General features: G+C 39.0%; 1 protein-coding gene across 1 annotated transcript in view; it reads left to right on the top strand.

Annotated features, from left to right (window-relative positions):
* Dcun1d4 (defective in cullin neddylation 1 domain containing 4) overlaps positions 1-23954 on the top strand; it is a 70502-nt gene that overhangs the window by 43158 nt on the left and 3390 nt on the right. The window contains 4 exon segments of the mRNA XM_071614275.1: positions 2294-2385; positions 9804-9912; positions 21636-21740; positions 23834-23936. Of these exon segments, the coding sequence (XP_071470376.1) occupies positions 2294-2385; positions 9804-9912; positions 21636-21740; positions 23834-23936 (409 nt within the window).

Consider the following 23954-nt stretch of genomic DNA (forward strand, 5'->3'; position numbering starts at 1 on the left):
GCTTATGAAATTTAAGCAGGCCTATAAAATTCTTATCTACTTTGATTTATGAAGCTAAGGGCAAAATCCTTTATTTAAGGACTTGGCTTTCTTGTCCGTGAGCTTGAGGAGGTCTGCTTGGTGAAAGGCGGTTTCCCTGTGTGAATGCCTGCCTTGGCTGGTTGGCCTTGCTTCATGCAGACTTGCTGTGTTTGCTTCTTCACCCTCACACTTTTTGTTTTTTAACTTAAGTTTTGAAATGAAATTTTTAATCTTTCTAATGAAGGGTTGAGTAGTGATAAAGCTCATGAACTTACATAGTATGTGTTAGGAAATGGGGGCTAGTTCACTTGAGTAAATTGATGTATTAGGAATCAGAATTCCAAGAAATGTGAGGGCTGAGGAGAAAATCCATTGCTGTGTGAATAATTTAAAGAACTCATAACCCCTTTTTTAGGGGAAATTCTTCTTAGTGCTGATTGGACTCTAAGTGACTTTTTAAAGAATCTTTTTAACAGTCATTACTATTATCTGCCTAATAATCTAGATTTTTTTAAGTCCAAAAAAACCCTAGTGACTTAAGAAAAATTGTAATGTAGTCATTTACTTGATGAAAGGTCCTAGAAATACAGTAGGTTCTTACTGATAAAATTTCCCAAGTGGAGAACCCTGGAGTCAACACTAGTTGAAGGCTTTTTCTTAATGCCTCAGGCATCAGACACAGCTGGGGATTTGCAGCTTGAGGACTAGCCTGTGGTCAACAGATAAAAGGGCAGATCTTTTGCATCTTCTGAATACTCCCTAACCTGGAGTTTTTAATGTACATGTGGGCTTTCAGAGGCTCATTAAGTCATCTAAAATTGATTTTCTAAACGACTTCTTGCCTCATTATTTCATGTTTTTATATCACTCTAATTCCTTTCACCACCACTGTCATCTGATTCAGTTGGACACATGGATGATGGTGTGGTGGTTTGGGGCTCTTCTTCCAGTTCCGGAAGTGACCCCTTAGGGTCTGTGTAAAGAAAGCACATTAAGAAATTGCAAGTATCTTGGTTCCTGGCTAACTGCATCTTAAAAACATGTATTTCTACCCAGTGCCTTTTTCTGCAACAACTGAGTGCCCACCAAGAATGTATACCTGGCCCCAGTCTAGGAATCGGGTGTATAAATGACTGTCCAGAGATGGCCATCCCAATAGAGTGGCAGGATGGTGCTAAGAAGGCCTTGTCCCTCTTGTTTACCTTTTTAGGAATGCTATGCTTGCTTAGTTGTTCCTTACCTTTCCTTGAGATGGATGAGAAGGAAGACTTCCTGCTCCTGCCCCAGTCATGGTTGGCTTCAACTCTGTTCCTGTGCAGGGCTCTGGATATCTTGAAGCTGGGTGCTCTTTTGAAATATAGGCTTGTTTTTACACTGCAGGTGTTTGGTATAACTTACTTTTGTTCTCTGTGCCATCTTTCTCTTAAGTAGCTGCATGAGATATTGCTAAGCAGTGAGTAACATAAGCTGAGTTGTCACAGTTCTTGATATCTGCAGAATTTTGGAAAACTCAGTAGAAACAAGAATGGCACTGAGGGATTGGTTCCCAATGGGGAGTGATTGGGCCATCCCACTCATCCTGGGCTTATTCCAGGCACAATGCTCTTTCAGTGGAGTATCCGGCTACTTGAAGATGGTTTTCCCCAGTGTATATGGCCCAATTCACAGACTAATAAGTATGTGTGGTACAGTGTACATCTCCAAGCAGCCATCTACCTTTTAATTTTTTTTTAACAGTATTTTGGACCTTGCTATTTCACTTAATAAAGCTTGGAATTTATTCCATATTTGAACAGTTAGCTCTACCTCATTCATTTTAATGGTGTTACATTATTCCTTTGATTGGAATATATTTAATGAAGAAGTGTTTAACCAGCCCCTCATCAATCAACACTTGGCCGTTTCAACCTTTTGTCACTACAAACAGCGCTGTAGTAAGTATCATTAAATATGTATCTGTGTGTACCTGTGCAGGTATATCTGTGGAATACTGAGGAGCAGCTGGGTTTAATTTGGATAGATCCTGAGGAATTGCCCTCTGGTGAGGTTGAGCACTTTCTACTTGTATTGTAAGGCATCACGAGAGTACATGTTTCTCCTAGGCTCTTGTCACAAAATGTTTTATCAAGATTTTTAGATGTTTGCCAAACTAGAACTCAGTTTTGAAGTTATTTTGTTCAATTTCAATGACAAAACCATTGGGACTAGCAGCATTTGGCAGGATGCTGATGTACTTAATTGCTGAAATTTAATTTGTCTTTTGTTTTAATAGGTAGTTATGCTGGTCCTAGCTTGGAAATTGGATGCTCAAAACATGGGTTATTTTACTCTACAGGAATGGTTAAAAGGAATGACTTCTCTACAGTAAGTTCTGAGGGTGCCCTAGTGGGGACCCTGCCATCCCCAGGAGGTTGCCTCTTCCCTGGGACTTCAGGGGATAGTTGAGTGTATATAATGGCCCCGTTAAAAATGTAGAAAGAAACAGATTAAAAACAGCTTTAATATATCGTACTTAACCCAGAATATCCAAAATATTATCATTCCAACATTTATAAATCAATGAGATATTTTACATTATTTATTTAGAGTATAATGTCAAAATATATTCATGATATGTTTATGGTCCACCTGGTCGGTTTGTATTAGCCACATTCCAAACTCTCGGTAGTCACGTGTCTGCTGGCTACTGTATTGGATGGTGCATGTTTGGAGCTTAAAAAGAAAAGGCGTATTATATAAGCATGTCTCTGGTTTTTAGTTTAAGTTTAGTGAAGTATAACTTTCTGGGTAAAAATACTCATTTTAGTTCTAGGCAAAATTAGAACTTCACTACTCTAGTGATTAAAAAATAATATTTTTGTTTGTGTTACTTGGCCCAGAAAAAGAAGAAAAAAAAATCAATGGTTCTATGTATTCATCTGTGCTTATCGATGTGTGTACTTGTATGTGTGTGTGAAGGTTTTCATTCAAGAAACTAACTGTTCTGATATATTATGTCTTGAAGGATGCAATTGGGGTGAAGGCTGAACATTTCAGATGGTATTGAAGATCAAATGCTAATTTTTAACCTAGTAACTTTCACCTAAAATACTTGGAATAACTTTTCTTTTCACTTTAACTAGGAATAACAGACCTTGATTTTTACTTGAGTAAAGTTGGAATTGAAATGGCTTTATGATTTTATTTAAATAATGTTTGAGTTTGTCAGCTTTTTTTTTTTTTTTTTTTTTCCTTATAGTGCTGGGGATTGAACCCAGAGCCTTATACATTCAAGGCAAGCACTCTGCCAACTGAGCTATATCCCCAGCCCTGAGTTTGTCAGCTTTTAATATCGACATTCTCTTGTTAATGTTGGTAGTGCTTTACTTGCATTGTACTTGAGTAGTTCATGAGACCTTTTTACTGTTTTCCATTGAAACCTCAGGACTACTTTGTGAAAAAGACAGGTCAGGCTTCATCCAGAATTTTTTTTTTACAAATGAGGAAACTGAGCATAGAGAGGCTAGTGACATAAAGGTAACAGAGATGGGAAGAAAACCCAAGACTTTTTTTTTTTTTTTTGGTACTGGAGATTGAACTCCGGGGGGGTACTTGACCACTGAGCCACATCCCCAGCCCTGTTTTTTATTTAGAGACAGGGTCTCACTGAGTTGCTTAGCACCTTGCTATTGCTGAGACTGGCTTTGAACTTGTGATCCTCCTGCCTCAGCCTTCTGAGCCTCTGGGATTACAGGCATGTGCCACCACGCCCAGCTGAAAACCCAAGACTTCTGATTCTTAAGTCACATTCTTCCTCTTACAATACTGTCTGACGGCAGATGATTTTTAGGTAAAAGCCCAACAGTCCTTTAATAGATAGTAGTTCCTGTCAGCATGCTCTAGGATTGTAGGATTAAATTCTCTGAAATCTCTTTGTAATTATGTTTGTCACATTGGAGAAAACATCACGTTATGATTTGAAGCCTTAGGATTGTTTTCCTCACTGCCTTTCTGGCTAGAACATCCAGTGGCTGCTCTTTATTGCATGTCCTTGTGACGACGAACGCTTGGCCATATTAGGATTTTATTTTAAGCCTTCAGAGGCAGCACCATCAACATTTTTCAGGTCCATTTTCATTTGTTTTAAGAGGATCTGATATCCATTTTTTAATAGTTTTAAGCTCTTTTTTACCTTTGTCTTTACAAAAGAATATTATTGGGTGTCAGGACTTGCCTGTGTTTTAAGGGCCACATTTTTATTGGGCTTCTTTCACAAAAGAGACAGTTTCCTGGAAGAAGTCTGTGGCTCTATTCTGAAGGCATAAGACTCTCCCACAGGCTCTTTGTCAGGAACTCTTGTCATGATGTGTGATGCAGGTGGTAGTAGGTGGATTCTCACAAGTGGCTGCCACCTGGTCTTTTTAATTTAGCCTGATCCATTATATTTAGGCATACAGGAATCTGCTTTCTGTTTCTGATATGAAACTCTGAGACTGTTTCCTTATCAATGAGGTGGAGATAATTACTTAGAATGACCTTTAAGGTTCTTTGTAGTTTAAACAATTTCAAGAACCCCCCTCCAGCCTCCCTAGATTATTCACTTGCTCAGCAAATATTTGAAAGGCAGTGATATGCCAAGCAGATATTCTAGACCTGGGGAAACAACCTATGAACAAGACAAAGTCTGTTAAGGGCAGGGACATAGAACCAGTGTTCAGGTAAAAGACCCATAAGGAATAGGCTTGTTTTTCTTATGCTAATTAAATTAACTGTTTAATTATGCTAATTAAATCAGCCTGTATATTTAAGGTATGTGTATCTAAAACATAAGCAAACCCAGGTAATTTACACTAAATGGAAAGTAGTTCATCTTTTGAATCATCTGTTTTGTCTGCCATTTTAGATTTTCTGATTTTGCTCAAAGCTGGAATTAATGCATATATGATAAAACCTGTATTTATATACATTACTATATGTCTTAGATGATTTGGATTACTATAACACAGTATTTTCAAGGGGATGAGGATGTTAACTCAGTGGTAGAGCACTTGCTTAGCAACACAAAACAAATAACAACAAAAACCCAGAAAAAAAGTACCTTAGACTGGGTGACTTATAAACAACAGAATTTTATTTCTCCCAGATTTGGAGGCTAGAGAGCCTAGGTCAAGGCACCAGCATTCTGGTATCTGGTGAAGGGCCATGTTTTGGTTCATAGTTGGTGTCTTCTAGCTGCATCTTCACACAGTGGAGAGGTAGATGAGCTCCCTCAGGCCTCCCACTCACAAGGGCTCTTCCCTCATGACCCAGTCACCTCCCAGAGGCTCCACCTCTTAGTACCATCACCTTGGGGATAAAGATTTCCACATATTAATGGTGGGGGGAAGGGCAAAGATTCAGACCATAGTAGTACATTTGCTTCAAATGCTGAGTTTAAAAAGGAGGTTGTTACTGTACAGGGTGCATGATAGAAATAGAAAGGGCATGTATTTTGGAACTGGAGCTTAAGTCAATTTTGTCACTTCTTGGGTGTTTCTGCTAACATTTCCAAATTGGGAGGGGAAAGTGACAACATGTGGCTTACACCTGGGTGCTCAAAACTGAGTCTCCTTGATGCTATCTGCAAGAATTGCCTGCTGCTCCCCAACACTACCCCTGCCCCCAGGCCTGTCGGTGTGGAACAGGTGGTGCTAAGAGAGGATGAGGAAGTAACAGCACCTGGCTGGCGGGCACATCCATTCTGCTTGGCCCAAGAAGGCACAACTCTGGTTTGGACTGACCGTTTTATTTACCGCTGTGTCCCAGCATGCAGGTTTACCACTATGAATTAAGCTGCTGTGGAGGGTGGGGTTTAAATTTAAGGAAGAGTGGGAGAAGTGTAGCCGACTTGGGGTAAAACTGATGGTGGGCTGGAGAAGTATATTTGGGCTAAGTCAAGGGGTGGGAGGCCTTTTCCTGGGTAATAGGGGAGACCACTTTTGATTTTATAACCTTTGAGGGTCATTGTGCTGATGTGTCATTTCTGAACCTGTTACAGCAGCAACATTCATGGAAGAAATGACCCCATATGTGTGTATGTTTTGTTATGGGAAATGATACTCCTTCAAAGTGTGGCACAGTCATTCTGACTTTTGTGACTGTTATTCTGTAGGGTACACTGAAGCGCACAGGGAATAAAACTGGGGTTGAAGAGATAGCTATTTTCCAAAGGTCAGGTCTAGGGCTTTTGAACTTCACCGTCATTTCTTCATCGGCTGTTAGTTGGAATAAAGTCCATTGAAGGTGTCCTTGTTGCATGGCCACTAGATGGCAGCCTCTAGTTCTGGACAGTTGACTCAGCAGCCTTTTCTCCATCGTGGGGGGTGAATCCAGAGGCTCTCTTAAGACATGGACAAGGCCCACTAAGAGCAGATTAAACTCTTTATTGGCAGTGTGCACTCTAACGCCATGTAACCACCCTTACTGGGTACTGAAGTGGAACCCTGTGCATTTTATGTTTAAAACATGAAATCTCATTTCCTGCACTCTGTAGTATCTTTTCAAGCACAGGGACATCTCTTCCCAGGATTGGGGTTTGGTCCCAGACTTAGCTGCAGAACTAACTTCATGATTTACCTTGCAGCAGTGCCCCAAAACCTGCGGCTATTTTATTTTCTTTTTGCCACGTAGTAGTTACCTCCATGAGAGGTCCCTGCTCTTCAACTGATGAAAACAAGCAGCTGCACTTCTTGCTCATTGCACAGGACCAAACTAAACTGTCAGCCCAGTGGCCTGTGGCCTATGGCTCTGGTCCTTGACCTTTCTAGTGAAGAGCAGGGGCTTGGTGTTGCCTAGCTTCCTTCCTCTTTGACCTTCCTTCATTATTAGTAATAAATATTATAATTTATATAATAACATTGAGTATCCACTGCTAAGTAATCCCTGCTACTGCTCCACCTCCAAGACTTTCTCCTGCTTACTGCTTTCTTGTGTGTTTTTCTAGTCCCTTTTGGCCCTCATTTGGATTCTTGCACCAGGTCTTTCACTAGGCTTTTAGTATCTCTGATTTTTCTTTCCCAAATCCTCTTCCACAAGGGTCTAGAGTGAGCCCCTCAGGATTGCAAACCTGATCTCCCGTGATTGGAGGTAGCCTCCATGGTTTCTAGGATTTATAAAAAAGCCTTCACGTTGGATCACAGAAGCTCTTTATAGTCTTACCCCCTACCTCCCTTGCAGTTTCTTGTTGTACTGCTTTCCCTCCTATTCTTTCCACTCCGGCCACAGTGGTTTTCCTTGAGATCTGTTCTGCTGCTGGGCCTTTGCACATGCTTTTCCTAATATCTAGAGAGCCCTTCCCACCTCCCCCCAAACACCTAGGACCTGTGTGTGTGTTTTACCTCTCAGCTTATATGTCAATCCCTTGAAGAAACCTTTCCTGATAACTTCTAAAATACTCTAATTTTAATGTTTGTTTTCCAACATCAAAAGGAAATAAAGGACATTCTAAATTATTCTGTTCCATTGAAATTAAATATTTAATTTTGGGCCTTTAGACAGTTAATCCTCTTTTGGCAGGGAGAGGTCCCAGGGATAGAACTCGGGGGCACTTGACCACTGAGCCACATCCCCAGCCCTATTTTGTATTTTATTTAGAGACAGGTTCTTGCTGAGTTGCTTAGCATCTCAATTTTTGCTGAGGCTGCCTTAGCCTCCTGATCCGCTGGGATTACAGGTGTGTGCCACCTCGCCTGGCAGTTTATCCTGTTGATATAGTAATCGTGAGGACTTGGTAGTTAGCTACAAAAAAAGCTTTGACAAATTTATTGCTAAAAATCAAATGTGCTCTATTATTAACCATATTTTAGTGCATAAGGTAGGCAAAATACTTATTTTGATAATACTTCCTAAATGTATTATCTACTTTTAAAAGTAGATAAAAATTCTACAGAAAAACACTTGCAACTATATGCAGTATTGAAAAGCTTTAATGTTGCTAGTGAAAATGGTGATTCTTGGTTCTCATTTTTAAGGGCTGCATATTGCAAATAGTTAATTTGTAAAAATAACCAATTAGTCTCCCTACTTATGAAAAGTGGACACCAAGCCCGGCGCAGTGGCGCACACCTATAATCCCAGCAGTTCGTGAGGCTGAGGCAGGAGTTCCAAGCCACTTCAGCAAAAATCGAGGTGGTCAGCCACTCAGACCCTGTCTCTAAATAAAATACAAAATAGGGCTGGGGATGTGGCTCAGTGGTCGAGTGCCCCTGAGTTCAATCCCCCCAACCCCCCCCCCCCAAAAAAAAAAAGTAGACACTGTTACATACTGGTAAAAATAGGTTATGGTCACCAGGGTTTCCTGGAGAATGGCTGATTTTAAGTCTGGCAGGCAAAGAACAAGATAAGCTGGAACATCTTGTTCCACAAAGCAAAGAAGTGCTCAGAGAGTGGTTGTGACATGTTGGGGGAGCACTGGAGCCAGTTTTAAGGGGCCACTGCCCAAATGGGGACAGTTTATACATCAACAAAGAAAAAAAGTGAGGGGCGGGGGACAGATCATTACATAGTGAATTAAAAGGAAAACAATTTAAATGTAGAAAATAGGAACGGTGGGGCATAGGGCTCTTTATAGAATTGTAGCCAATAAAGGTAGAAGGATGATAGAAAGCCACCATCTTGTATCTAAGGATGTACTAATTGATTGAAGCAGGTACCAGCAGTGAATGCTAAAACCACGTGTATTGTAAATAGAGGAGTAAGTCTCCCTCATGGGGTCTTTAAGGATCATTCCAACACTGCTTCAGAAACTACTGGGAGAGGCATGATTCATTATACCTCCCGATCTGGAGAGGAGATAGGCAGGCCATAGGGGAGGTGCTCTCAGGGAATGGGCTTGGATCCATGCGCAAGTGCCTTCATTGGGGGAGAAGGCAAAACACAAGCAGAAAGGAAGAGGGAACTTCATTGGTGCATTTCAATATCACTAGGTCAGTTGAGGAGACGAGGAAGGGGAATTAGCGGCAGGGACCATCTGTGTTACATTATGCACCTGGTCTCCTGGGCAGACTATTAACAGTCTTTTTGTGGGCATGTCGGGGCATCAAGAAAATATGAAGTTTAAAAAATTTACACATTGAGCAAAATGTTGAGGAACAAGACAATTTAGTCTCAAGGTGTCAACCCACAGATACTTAACACTCCAAAGGGAGACAAGTACCTTTAAATGGAGAACCCGGTAGACATCACCTTAACCATCATCTTAATTTCAGCAGTAATGAGACAGGCGACATGATGAGCCTCCCCCTGGGGTATCCTGGAAGGACACAATGCGACATGGAGTGGTCCTGTCAAGTGTTGAGCCTACACAGAATTGTGGAGAAATTACCTGACAAATTGATGTGCTATAAAAATAACTGATCTGTCTCTTAAAAAATGATGACAGTCACTGTAAAGGAAGTTTGGAGAACAATTGGGAAATGTGCATGTGGACTGTATGTTAGCTGAGAAAGTGAAAGTGATAGACTGAAGAGGGTTGGCACTATCCAAGTGTTTAGTGGGGCAGTGGCATTATGTTTGCAGCTTCCACACGTATAGAAAATAGTGCAGAGGAAAACATAAATGTGCCAGAAGCAGGGGTGTGGTAAGGAGGTGCTTATTTACTATTCTATCAACTTGTCTATAAATATGAAATTTATTTTAAAAAAATCATTTTTGGATATGTTCCAACTTTAGGGTTTTTTTTTTTTTTCCTTCCTTTGGGTGTTGTGTTTTATGTTGTCCCAGTTTCAAAACAAAGATTGTAATTTGCTGTTTTCTTTTTTCCCTAGATGTGATACAACAGAAAAACTCAGAAATACTTTGGATTATTTACGATCATTATTAAATGATTCCACAAACTTTAAGCTTATTTACAGATACGCATTTGACTTTGCACGGGTGAGTTCTCTGGAGCCTATCCAGATGTTTCCCTCCCCCGCCCCCCCACTTTTTATTGCCTTTTGAGGTTTGTTTTTACATACCACAGCAAAGATCATGAAAAAGTTACTCCCAGGATGCTAGTTAGTATTTCTTTATACATGTACAATTTAAAAAAAAATAATTGATCTGGGTAAAGATTTTGGTATATAAGCAAAAAGCTATAGTGGCAGACCTTGACCTTTACTAGCTCTTGTGATAAAAGTAACATACATGGGCATGTGATAAACTGTTTTAAATGTTTCTTAGGTAAACTTGAAAAAGCTCTTCTCATAGAATGATAAACCTTTGCCCCTCACGGTACTAGATAGAATCAGCTAACCACATCTAATCTAGTTTCACTTGGTGCTATCATATTATTTAGAAATTGTGTGAATTTCAAACAGCTTATTTCCTGTTTATTACATAGTGAGTCAAGTCCAAGTATGTGATAGCAGTGGTTCTTTGGTGTGAAGTAAGGCTTATGATTTGGCCTGGTCACCATAGGTAGTAAATCCTCAGGCACCAGTTGGCATTGTCATTCAGACACAAGCCACAGCCCTTACAATTAGAATTTTTTCTATAGTGATGTTTTCTATAGTCTGTGTGTTTAGTGGATTTGAGTGACTAGACTTTCTTGATTGATTGCATTCTTCTTCTTCTTCTTTTTTAATGCAGAGAACTTGGTGATGAGTTTCTTCAGCATCATCATTTTTTTTTTTCCACTTTTTACTCTTTCTGGCTCTGCCAGTTTAGTACCAAAGGTTTAATCCATGGTGAATGCTGATGCTTCTGTAGTAACACATTAGTAGCTCTCTGTGGTGCCCTCGGTGCATTTTTCCTTTATTGCTACCTTCTAATAAAATCACAACATGCATGGAAATACATTGGTGCTAGAAATAAGGTGAAATTCAGACGTAGTGTTTGACTAAATGGTACCTGATTGTATATAGAAGTTAGTTGCTGTATGTTTTTAGAATAGATACTAGTTTCTAGGATTAAATAGTTCATTACAAGAAGATTGTTTTTCCTCTCCTTCCATAGTCAGCTGTTGTTTATGGTGTGGGTAGAAGTCCGTTTAGAAGCATCATATTTCCTACACCTAAGTCAGCTGTTTTCTGAATACTTTGTTTGGAGGGTGGGTCAAAATTCTCCCAGATAGCTGCTATGCTTTAAGATTCACGTTGTTTTACTCTTTTCTGACTTCACCCCATGGTGGCTCATCTTACAGGAGCTCTTGGCCTTCTCTTTCTTGATGCCACTGCAGCCTCCCCTGTTGAGGCCCTCGTTACTCCTAACCCGCACTCTTATTTCTCCTGTTTCCATGTTCTTTCACTTTTCATCCAGCATTCACATCAGTAGGGTGTCAATACTCTTCCTTCACTCATCCTGTTCCCCAGAGACTTCAATAACTTCCCATTGCCTTTATGATAGCAAAGTGCTTCCTGGTATTTACAGTCCAGTTAGCCTCATAGCATCTCTCAGGAACAGCCAGAGATGGTTTCATGCACTTCACAAGGGAGGGAAGTGGGCCTCAGAAAAGTGGAAGAATTTGATGCTGGTCACCTTGTTGGTAGACAGTAGATCCACAACTTAAACCAAGGTCTTTTGACTTCAGGTCTAGTTTGTGGCTTCTTCCTGGGCCTCCCAGTCGAGTCTCAAGCTGCTTCACCTCACATTGCCTGTGTCATGGGGAAATTGTATTAGAGGCTGCTCACTGAGCCTGCCACCTGGCCTCTCACCCTTTTTGCTTTCTGCCATTGCTTATCCAGGGTCCTTGCCTAGAGCCCTGTTTGCGCTGGCATGACTTGCTCTATCTCCAGTCTGTCTGGGTCCCAGCCACATGCTTTTGCTCCTAGGCAGCCTCCTAGATCTTCCTGTCTTGGAAGGCTCTGCTGTCTTCCCTTATGTTACCCTAATATCTCCTCTGCGTGGCTTTGGAGTTTGGTGCAGGCCTTCATTTTTCCTGATTGGTTGAGAAACTGTGCGTTTTCTTCTTTCATTTACCAACAACAGCCAGCACAGTTCTTTGCTTTTAAAGAGGATTTCATAAAAAATTTGTGAATTAAGCCCTTTTATGTAATGCTGAAAACAGCCACCCATATTGAATCTTTGTTTAATTACCATAGTGTTGAGAGCCACAGCCGAAGGGGCCCCAGCAAACTTGCAGCTGCCAGCAAACTTCCAGCTGCCAGCTGATGATTGGCTCACAGCGGCCCCAGCAAACTTCTAGCTGCCAACTGATTGGCTCCTCTGCGGTGATGCTCATTGGCAGCTGGAAGTTTGCTGGGGCCCCTTCAGCTGTGGCTCTCAACACCATAGCACTTCAATTCAGCTTCAGATGTTCTAAGATTAATTTGTTAATGAATCTTTTTTTTTTTTTTTTTTTTTTTTGCTTTGTTTAGTTGTATCCCACAGTTTTTTAGATGTTGAATTTTCATTTGCATTCAGTTAGAAATATTTTCCATTTTACCTTGTGATTTATTTCCTGACCCAATGGGTATTTAGAAGTGTGTTGCTTATTTTCCTAGTATTTAGGATTTTTTAGATAATCTTTCCATTGTGGATATCTAATTTAATTCAATGGTGGTCAAAGAACATGTACCCTTTGGGATTTCAATCTATTTAATTTATGATCCAGAATATGGTCTGCTGTGATGTATGTTTGATATGTACTTGAAAAGAATATTTTGCTGTTGTTAAGTGGAGTGCTCTTTAAGTGACTATTAGGTCAGGTTGGTTGATATGTTGTTCAGGTCTTCTGTCCTTGTGATTTCTGTCTACTGGTTCTTTTCAGTAACTAAGAAAGGAATGTTGAATTTCCCAATTATAATTTCTAATGATTTCTTCTGCATTTCTTTTGTTAGTTTGTTTCTTCGGGTATTTTGAAGCTTAGATGTTAGGCTTCAGTTTACTTAGTATTGTTCCCTGTGGATGAAATGACCATTTAGCATTGTGAAGGATCTCTCTTTATCTCTTGTAATATTCCTTGTTCTGAAGTCTGCTTTGTCAAATACACCCCCTCCAGCTTTCTTTTCATTATGTTTGCATGATTCATCTTTTTTCCTTCCTTTTACTTTTAACTTACTGGTTTCTCTATATTTAAGGTGGATTTTTTTCTTTTTTAATAAATGGCATGTAGTTGGGTCTTACAAATATCTTTCTTAATTGAAATATGCAAATCATGTACACTTAATGTAATGATTAGGATGGTTAAGTTTCTGTTTCTCATCTTGCTATGTTCCCTCTATCCATCTGTTTTTGTTTTTTCATTCCTATTTATGTGTTTTGGGGGATGAAAGGTATTTAGTTTCATTGATTCCACTTTATTTCCCCTATTGCCTTATTAGCTGTATCTCCATTTTATTATTTTGGTGGTTACTCTAGGCTTTGCAGTATTCATCTTTAAAGTTTTACCATCTATCTTCAAAGAATATTTATTATACCTCTTCATGTAAGAACACGAGAACATGATAATTTGCCCTCCCATACTTAAAGCTTCTTTAACACATTTTACTGCTATAAATCTCACAAGATGTTATCTTTTTTGAATTAAATAGTCAAACATGTCTGTTACAGGTACTCAACTTGATGCCATTTCTATGCTCTTTATTCCTTTTGTATAGATCTGGATTCTATCTGGTATCATTTTCCTTTTGCCTAAAATAACATTTCTCACAGTGCAGATCTACCGGTGATGAATTTTCTAAGCTTTTATTTTTGCTTTCAATTTAGTCTGATACTTCTCAGAGAAGTATTCTAGGTTGACATTTTATTATTTCAGTGATATTTCCTCATTGTCTTCTGTAATATTGTATACTAGTTTCTCATGATAAGCCTATTGTTCTTATCTTTGTTCCTTTGAACATAATGTCTTTTTTGTTTGTTTTCTGACTGCATTTATTCACTGCTTTTCAGCACGTAGTTGTGATATTCCAGGCATTGTTATTTTCCTTATGCTTATTTAAGTTGGGATTTGTTGAACTCTTTGATCTGTGAGTTTTTAAATTTATATTAAGTTGAGAAATCTTTCAGCTGTTATTTCTTCAACAGTTTTTTGTTGTTGTTGTTGTTCTTCTTGAACAACAACAAAAAATATTTTTGTTAGATTGCTTGATACTGTTTCACAAGGCACTGATACTCTGTTCACTTTTTATTGTTTTCTCTTTGTTCATTTTGGTTAGTTTTTACTACTGTGTCTTCCAGGATTAATTTTTTTATTTTGCAGTATCTAATTTCCTATTTATCCCAGACAGTGTATTTTTCATTTTAGATACTATGCTTTTCATCTCCAGAGGTTCTATTTGGGTCTTTTTATATCTTCCATTTCTCACTTCATCATGATGTTTCCTTGTACCTCCCTGAATATCTAGAGTATGTTCATTAGGGAGTGTTTAACAGCCTTGCCTTTTGGTTTCATAATCTGTCATTCCTGGGTCTCTTTCGGTTGGTTGATTTTTCTTTTCATTATGAGTCCTACTGTTCGATTTCTTTGCTTTTCTAGTTTTCTTAGGTATTATGGATTTTACATTGCTGGTTACTAGATTTTAATAGTCCTTTAAACAGTGTTGAATTTCTTTTTTTCCCCCCCTGGTGCATAGTTAACTTACTTGGAATTAATTGGATCTTTTGAAAGGGCTGAGCCAGAGCAGCTTTTATTCTGTATGTGTGCCCTGAATATCCTGAGATTCTTCCATGCTGGCTAGTGGAAATACAAACTATCTCCCACCCCCTGTAAGCCCTGGGAGTGCCTGCCTCGTTGTTTGTGGTGTATCCTTCTCCAGCGTCAGGTTCCTTCCCCTTGTGTGTGTGCAGATGAGTCCTCAGCCCAAGACTGAAGGACACTGCTCTGGAAACCTCCAGATCTCTCTGATGCCTCCCATCTCACTGATATTTTTCCTCACACAGTATAGTTCCCTTTGCCTCCCTGACCTCCAACCTCTGTTTTCTCCAACTCAGCAAGACCGCTGGGCTCAGTTTGGGTTTCCCTTTTCCTTTTTTACAACCTGAAAACTGCCTACACAGGGTAAACTAGTATCCTGTAGGACTTACCTTGTTTCATTTTTCTCAGGGGTTATGGTCCCTTGCTGCCTCTTGCAGAGAGTGAAAGCTGGCACTTCATTCATATCTTTTGTCCAGCTTTTTGCTTGTTTTAAATGAAAAGGGAAATCTGGTCTTGGTTGGAAGCAGAGCTCAACTCCACCCCCAATATATATATTTTTTCTAATAGAAAAATGACTACTGAAGGTAATATGTTATATTCAACTCAGCAGGTCTTTTAAAAATCAGAATTTTAATGAAGATTGAACTTCTTAACCATTTTAGTATCCTAAATACTATATTGCAAACAACAAAATAACATGTTAAGTATTCTAAATTACACTTTAATATATCAGAAAAGAAACTAATGTAATATCAGAAAATGATAAAATGGACCTTCTAATACCTCTCCACCAAAATTACAGTCCCAAGTGGGTATTCATTTCTTTCCTTACCTCTGAACCTTGTAGCCAATTAAAACTGGTAATTGGCTATAAACTTGTATTACTTTCCCCCAATTTTTTCTTTGAACTGTACTTATTTATAGTTTTATAACTATCACAGAATCATGAAACTTCTGGTCCAGTCTTGTCAATATTCAGATGATGAAACAGAGCCAGAGAGAAGGGAAAGCTAATGGCACGAGGTCAGCCCTTGATATGTAGGCCAGAGTCCTCCCAGAGCCATGCTGTCTTCCTCAACTCAAAACTGTCACCACCCCGTTGTGTCTTGTTAGAGAAAGATGGTGAGATAAAAATGTCAAGAGCCAAAAAGTCAGTTCTCTCATACAATTGGATTTTTTCTCAGTGTTTTTATGCATAGGGATTTTTTTCCCTCAATGTAAATTATATTTATTATATAAACTATTGCATGGAGTCCTTTAAATAACAGACACACACACACACACACACACACACACACACCTGCTTTAGTTCTTTTTCTTTTTTGAGATGGGGTTACCCACGCTGGTCTGGATCTCTGGAGTGAAGCGATCATCCCTACTCAGCCCCCTAAGTACCTGGTACTGCAGACATGCCACCATGCCAGCCTTGGTTCATTTTTTGAAAAGGACCTAATGAGAATAAGAAGATTGAATAAAGAGAATGAGATGAAAGACTAAATTCAGTTATTTTTCATTGTGATTGGGAATAGTCAAATCAATACCAGCACAGTTGATTTTCTTTTACATTCTCAGTGGTGGAGCCAAGCTACTGTGAGAGTCTGGGGGAGGTTGGCACTTGGCATTTTGAGAAGGGTGAATGTTGGTTGGGTGGAGTGAGATGCTGACTAGCAGCATCAAGGACCAGATAAGGGCAGAGTCCATGAGTTCACATAACAGTAGGCCTTCCCCCCCCACACCAGCAGTGTAATCCTTTCCTGATACCAAAAGGAACAGATTCAGAATGAGAAGTTTGTGGGCTTGGAGTACAGAAGTTGAGAGGACCCCTGATGGAGTGATTAAGGTGAACCAAAATAGGACCAGAGTGGGTCAGGTAAAGCTGCTGGATGCAAAGGAGAGGCCTGGGCAAATGATAGTGAGCCCAACAATGAGAGATGGGGTGGGGGGTAGCATCTTTGTTTTTTCAAAGCATTTTAGAGCAGTCAGATGTGGAGGGGTCTTGTGGACGCAGGAGACACCTGGGGGAATTCATTTTCCTAATGCTTTTTTGACAAGTGAGTTTGTTACCAGATCAAACTAGTTTCTTGATGTTCTCACTATTCCAACAGAAGGTGCCATTGGCTTCTATTCATTGTCTCTGAGGATGATTCAGGAAGATTTAAGAGGACACATAAAGCCAAAGTACCTTCTTCCTCCAAGAAAAATAACAGTTGAACTAGAAATGATTATGGATGTTACTGACAGAATTTGCTAAGGAAACTTGCTAGGTCCTGTGTTCAGCAATTCCTGGTATATCAAGAGAATTCTTCCTGCCATTCACTTTTGTCTGTGAACATTTGGAATTACTTTCTCTTCTAATTTGAAGCATTTTTTCACTTACTGTCTAGTTTCCCTTTCTCTACAACCCCCAGCACAGGCTCTCACATGTGTGCACATGTTCTCTCTCTCTCTCTCTCTTTCTGTGCTTCTCTGTGTGTCTCTTTCTCCCCCCACCCCTTTCTCCTCACATTTCATTGTAAATATAAGGAAAACAGAAGGTAAGCCCAGATGAGGTCAGGAATAAAAGTAATATGAAGTAGTCATTTAATTGCAGGCCCATTACCCCTAACAATCTTGTTAGTTTTAAGATTCCTCTTTGGCTGTTGCAGAGCCACTCAGATTTGCTCAGCAGTTAAACTAATTGGCCTCTGTTTATCTCTTAATATTTCAATTGTTCTTCCTTTTTTACCACCCCAGCAAGCAAGATGGTATTATATGAAAGAGCTCAGGCTTGGAATCAGAATTCCTGGCTTAAATTCCATCTCTACTATATATTGATGATTATTTAAGTTCTTCTGCCTCAGTTTCTTTATTTATAAATCAGGAATAATAATAATTGCTCCTATCCTAATGGTATTAAAAGAGTTTAAGAAACAGTACACTCACTGGTTCAAGGTAAAAGTTAACCATATAATTAGAAGTAAGGGAGTTGCAGATCTCAAGTTTCAATAATGACTTGTTTTTTGAGAGTAGTGCTTATTAAATATAGTAGAATATGATTGTACCAAACAAAATAATAAGCAAAGTGCCTTTCAACAGACTTCTCTTCTGTTTTAAAGGAAGTGTCAAGAGTTGAGTTTAGCTGGGTATAGTGGTGCACGCTTGTGATCCCAACTGCTTGGGAGGCTGAGATAGGAGAATCATGAGTTCAAAGCCAGCCTCAGCAATTTAGTGGGATACTAAGCAACTCAGCAGAACCCTGTCTCTAAATAAAATATTAATAAGGCAGGTGGGTGCTGGGGATTGGCTCAGTGGTTAAGTGCCCCTGGGTTCAATTCCCAGTACCAAAAAAAAAAAAAAAAAAAATTGAGCTTAGTAAATTGCCTTGCAAATATTGTTATTCATAAAATATTGTTGGCTTAGTTCTAAGAGCATAATTATTTTAGATATGTTTTTTCCACCAACAGGAGGGCGGGTACTTTTGGATTTTATGACTTTCTGCTTTTTTACTTTTTGTTTTTAACCCATGCAAAAGCTACTTTGCTGTATTTTTAGTTTCTAAAACTGAACCACAGTGTTTAAGATTGAAGCCTTGAGAGCCTATTTTACCTGATGTTTGTTGATGCAGGTAGCTGTATTAAGGAGGACTGCATTTTCTCTGTGGTCTCATGTGATGCGTGCCATAAGGCTTTTGAGGCCTTTTGATTTCACATGTAATTTCTAACTTCGTCTTCACCATTTATTTTTGGAATCACAATAACTAATATATATTTTCTTGAGTCCAATTAGTATCTCTTAAAAAGCTGCAGGACTTTATTTCTGCTAAGTTTTTTTTTTTAAGTATAATTTTAATAAAAGGTTCTTCTTTTTCATATAATTTTCAAGCTATTAAAACTTAATGAAAATTGGAAGTTTTTTTAAAGATCCATTTTTGTGACATACTTTACATTTAGCATTTATAATTAACTTTTTAAATTTTATTTCCATTTTTATTTTTTAATTCATTTGTTCCACTTTAGGAAAGAACTGCACTGGAACAGTCTTATGTAAACAAAGGCACTCTTTGAAAAATTAGAGTTCTAAATCAGACCTTAATAAAACCTCTTTATTCTGTATCCTACATTGTTTGTTATTAGTCTTCAGCTTCAGGGGTGCATTTATTCCACATATAAAGTATAACTTCTTCCACTATTTCTAATGGGATCCTTTGATTTTTAGCTGCACTGTTAAAGGCTTGATCCCTTCCATCCTGCTGTGCCTTTAATCCATGTTTAAGGAGGACAGTGAGAATCTGGTTGTGTATTGTACAGGATTGGTTTGTCCAAAATAGTTCATTTTCTATTATTATTTGAGAAATGACTCAAAATTATTTTTTCTATTTATTTCTATTTAGAAAATTAAGGTTTAGTAAACACACATATAAATTTTGTGTTAAGAGATAGGTAGGAAGAAAAGTCTTCATTTCTCTCTCCTTTAACCTGGATGGGCCTTCTGGAAATGCTGGCTGGCTCTTGACAGGCTTTCTCAAGGTACTTTCTGCTTGGATACTGACCTTGGGATGCAGAAATCTGTTGGTCTGTCCCTTACTTCTTGGTGCTGCATGAACAGAAGGTTACAGGATTGATGTGCACAGTGTACTATTTTAATTTCTTGCAAAGAGTTTTTTGGATTCCTTTGCTGTACTCCTTGAAATGGTTAAGGTGATTTTTTTTTTCTTTTTGATGCCCATAATGTTGATGGCTGCCTGATAGCATCCTGGGAAGTTCATTTCACTTTTAAATTTGGAACCTCTTTGCAGAGAATTCCCTTAGGGATCATTGTAGTCAGAGAACCCTGGGGAGTGTCTCCATTTTGATGTTTAGTTGGCATTTGCTGTGGGCTCTCTCAACTGTGTTGTTCCCAGGAATTTTTGAGTGTTTCCAGTTATGGTCATTTGCACTTAGGTACAAGTCCCTACACAGGCACTGTTGGTTGTCAGTGAGATGCCACTGTTCAGACTGTGAGTGCATCCATAATATCTCTCTCTTATTTGCTAGGCAGAAGATGGTGTTAGTGATGAGCTGCTGGCTGGCACCCTGCAGAGCAGGAGTGAGTGAGTGCTGTTCAGCTCTCCGGTCCTGTGAGTCTGATGCCTCTCCTCCATGTTCTGGCATCACTGCCAAACACGCGTTGAAATCCTTCATGATCATCAGTTTGTCGGATGATTATATTGTTGCAAAGAGTCTGTCCAGGTCCTTTTGTATCTCTTTTCTTTTTTGTCACCTTAGTGTATGTCTGTTGTGATGGGGGCATAGGCACTGATGATGATGGAAGAAGGCCCGGTATATTTCACAGCCAGACTAGAGATTTGGGGATTTGGTGAATGATGACAAACTCTGCAAAGGAAAGCTCTTTAAAGCACGACTGCCATCAGCCCAGTGCTTCGTGAACTTTTGACAAATGGACTTTGGCCTGGTCCTGTGGTGCCGCGTGTGCTTCTCAAAAATTTACTCATTTTTCTTGTGGATTGCTTCATGGTGTGGTGTGCTGTTGCTGTCTGCCACACCTGTTACAGGCTAAGGGATGTTTCCCATTTGCTTTCACAGTGTTTCACAGAAGCATAAGCACAAATGCAGCAAGCCAATGAGGCTTGTTTGGTAAAAGACAATCTCTAAGTCACCTCTTCTACTACTGTCCTCTTCTCCTTTGTGAGTACTACAGCCCTAGCAGGACCATCTGCATGGCCAAGGGACAGGCAGAGAAGGCTGTGAGAAAGAGGCCTCCTGTTTGTGTAGAATTGTGGAATTGGGATGCCCCTGCCATCATCAGATTTGAGTTGGGTGGCCTCTAACAGAGAAGGGTGACACAGTGCCATTTGAATTGACCATTATACTATATGACTGAGAACAAAACAGACCTATTAAGACATTTTCCTTAGCAGCATGTTTCTGTATCTTCATCTCCCTCATTTGCTATTGTGTGAGGCTCTTAACATTCGCTGATTAAGTTCTCTTTTAAAGTCAGTACCCTGTGTAGAAATTTACTGTGTACCAAAGAGCACTTCACTGGTGGAGTTGGAAAGTATGTGTGGCTGCATATGTAACAGATGAGGGTGGTCACAGCATCCTCCCTTAATGTGGTGAGCATTTAAATTGCACATTTGGGGTAGCCAAGCACATCCTTCCTTTGTAACACTCTTGTAAATTTCTTCAACAGTTCAGGTACTACATGGAGGCTAGCTTTGGATGTGTAAGGTATTATTGTGGTCCCAGACCCTCTCGATTCCTTTCATGTAAACTGCCCATTTGTAGTTCTAGAATGGAAACTTATAAGAAAGATGAAATGAGAAATTAGGATCTTTAATTGCAAAAGATGAGTGAACATAATCTACCTTTATTTGTTTCTTTTGTGGTTTCCTTATGAAATGTCTTTCACTTGGTTACTCGTTAGGGACAATCTGCTAAGAAATCCAAGGTAAGAAGGATTGTAATGATAGACATCCTGCTTTCCCCCAGCACAGGTGGCTGAATACATCCTCTGATGAGGAGAGAATCTCCAGGGCTCAGCATTTATTTTAAGTGGAATTTAATTCCAGCATGTTTAGGTACAAGAAAAATGTTTACCCCATGAAATAAAATTGTTGGGAAAATGATTTTTATTAAGGAAACCTGATTCCTAAGCATGGCAATCAAACCTTTACACTCCATTTAGTTAAGTATAGGCTTCAGGATCAACAATTATGATTTTTATAATTATCATAAGTGTCAAACAAGCAAGTTAGTTATAGATTTTTATTTATTCAATGAAATGATTGTAGATACTGCTACATAATTAATTTTGCATTAGGGTAATCATTCAATTGACATGAATCTTTCTTACAATAAATTTATATAATATCAAAATAATCAAGACTTCTGTGTATATTACTTACTCTCCTTCTCCCTGCCTTAGTCTCTATTTGGTTTTTTATGGTGTATGGTAAATGAGTTGTTTGAAATTTTCTTGTTGAAGTGAAATATAAATTTGGATTATTGGAAGTTATTATTTGGAGGCATCTGGCTCATCCTTGTTTTTGTTTGTTAAACAGGAAAAGGACCAGCGCAGCCTAGACATAAACACTGCCAAGTGCATGTTGGGACTGTTATTAGGAAAAATCTGGCCCCTTTTTCCAGTTTTTCACCAATTCTTAGAGGTACCAAATTGTTATTTTATGAAATGTATATTTGCTTGCTTAGAACTACCAACTATACTTTCCTTAACCATTCTGTGTAATTTTTGTTTGTCGTACTTTATCACTCATAGTAAACATGGTGCCATAACTGCTGTCAGTCAGCACTCCCTGTCTTCTGGAGCTCGTCCGTCCACATTGCTTGGCAGAGCCTCATTCTGCCTTACAGTGCATCACGTGCGGCTGCAGCTCTGTCCTTGCCTCGCCCCTCTCAGCCCAGTTTTTTCTTTTTTTAAATTTATTTTGTATGAGCCCAGTCTTAAAAGCTTCATGGCTGCTTAGTTGCCTGCTCTTTATAACAATAGAAAAACAAGGTTTTCTTTATTTAATGGCTTTAGATGAATTTCGAGCTTTGATTATAAGCAAAAGTTAAAAAAACAGCCATCTGCCTTCTTACCAAAATTAATTTGTAATCTGTTCTTATTTACTCTTATCTCCAAGTCACTTGGGGAATTTAGATCAACTTAAGTACTGTATTGAGAAAACTGACAGTGTCGCCTTCAGTTTAAATTTTCTTCAGATGTGTATTAGAAACAACCAGCACTACTCCATCAATCTTTGTTTGCTTTAAGTATTGATGATCAGAATTTTTGAGATGCTGGTTATGAGGAGCTGGTTTTGTTGAAATGTCCTGCTGCTGCACCTGGAAGTGTCTGAAATATTTGAGTTACTTGGGCTATCTATGGCATTCTCCTTGCCCTCTTGCCCCAAGCCCTTTTAAAAATGCCCCTTGCTTGCAAGAACACCATAGACGTTGTTGGGTCTTGGAGAAGATCCTAGATCTTCCCTGACTCCAGCTTCCCTCTTGCATTAATAATCTTTCTGACAACTGGACAACGGTCCAGAAGAACCTAACAATTGATAGAATTCTTTGAGGACTGTTATCTCTGGGACTCAAGAAAGTTATAAAAACTGGTTTTAATGTAAGTATTTATTTATATGATGGTCCCCTCCATGTCCGGTCTGTTGTCATTTATCTGACAAACCTGTGAGATACAAGCTCACTATTTGGAACAAAGACGGAACTAGGTTCTCGCTTTTAGTTTACTGAGCAGGAGTTGAGCTGAGTGTGAAGGGTCCTTACTGAAAGACCTGGCTGTGAGGAAACTTGATGTTGCACAATCCCAGGATCATTACCAGCTGTTTCAAACTGTTCTTTGATTCCACTTGCTTAGAAAGGTAAACTTGTAGTCTGTGCTTTGCTCTTATACAAATTTGCATTTTCTTTTAAAAGGAGACAGTGATCCTTTGATTCTAGCTTTTCTTATGTTTGTATCCTCAAAACTATTGACTTAATTAATTCTCTTTGTTTTTTATGCATTTGTATTTTCCTATATTTTAGTGGTGAGGAGTTAAAAATTATTGGTTGTGGATTTTATTTTAAAATCTGTGTTTAGGAATACTATATTTTTTAAAAAGCCTATATAGCATATTTCTTGTCTAAGAGGATTTGAGGAACTACTTCATAGCTATTCCAGTTTCTTTTATGATCAGATTCAAGTTCTTAATTATTTGAATAGTAATTTTCTTCAGTGGCAAGGGCCCCCAGTTCTGAGGTCACTTGTAGCACTGATAACAAGTTCTCATCAAGTGACCCACCGCTGCATGTGCTTCAAGCCAGCAGCTTGGCAGTGAGCTGTGCGTGTCATGTTGAGGATTGTTAAGGGGAGCTACTCTTTATGTAACACTTTGTGCCAAGGACTGGATAGAGTGCTTTGTATAAATTTATAAGTTCTCTCTTAATTCTTGTAGCATTGCCATTTTACATAAAAAAGCTTCCACAGTATAGAAATTTCACTTCTAGGAATATGAAATTGTGTTTCTTTGATGTTCTTGCCACCTTGAATTGCCGCTCCCCACCCCCCACCCCCCGCCCCATATTTTGTAAGGAAAATTGTCATCTTAAATTCTACTCTTGCTCTCCCTTGCTTCCTCCTGCATCAGTGTTTGAGATGGAAAGGATTAACTCTACATGAAGTTTATTAAGTTCATACAGGAATTGAAACTGTCTCACTTGTTCATTTTAAGTGTAATCATATTCCTTTTCCTTCCATCAGCAATCAAAATATAAAGTGATTAACAAAGACCAGTGGTGCAATGTGCTGGAATTCAGCAGAACAATTAATCTTGACCTCAGCAACTATGATGAAGATGGAGCATGTGAGTACTGGGTGCAGA

The sequence above is a fragment of the Marmota flaviventris genome, chromosome 7 (assembly GCF_047511675.1).
Source record: "Marmota flaviventris isolate mMarFla1 chromosome 7, mMarFla1.hap1, whole genome shotgun sequence".
Lineage (NCBI taxonomy): Eukaryota > Metazoa > Chordata > Mammalia > Rodentia > Sciuridae > Marmota > Marmota flaviventris.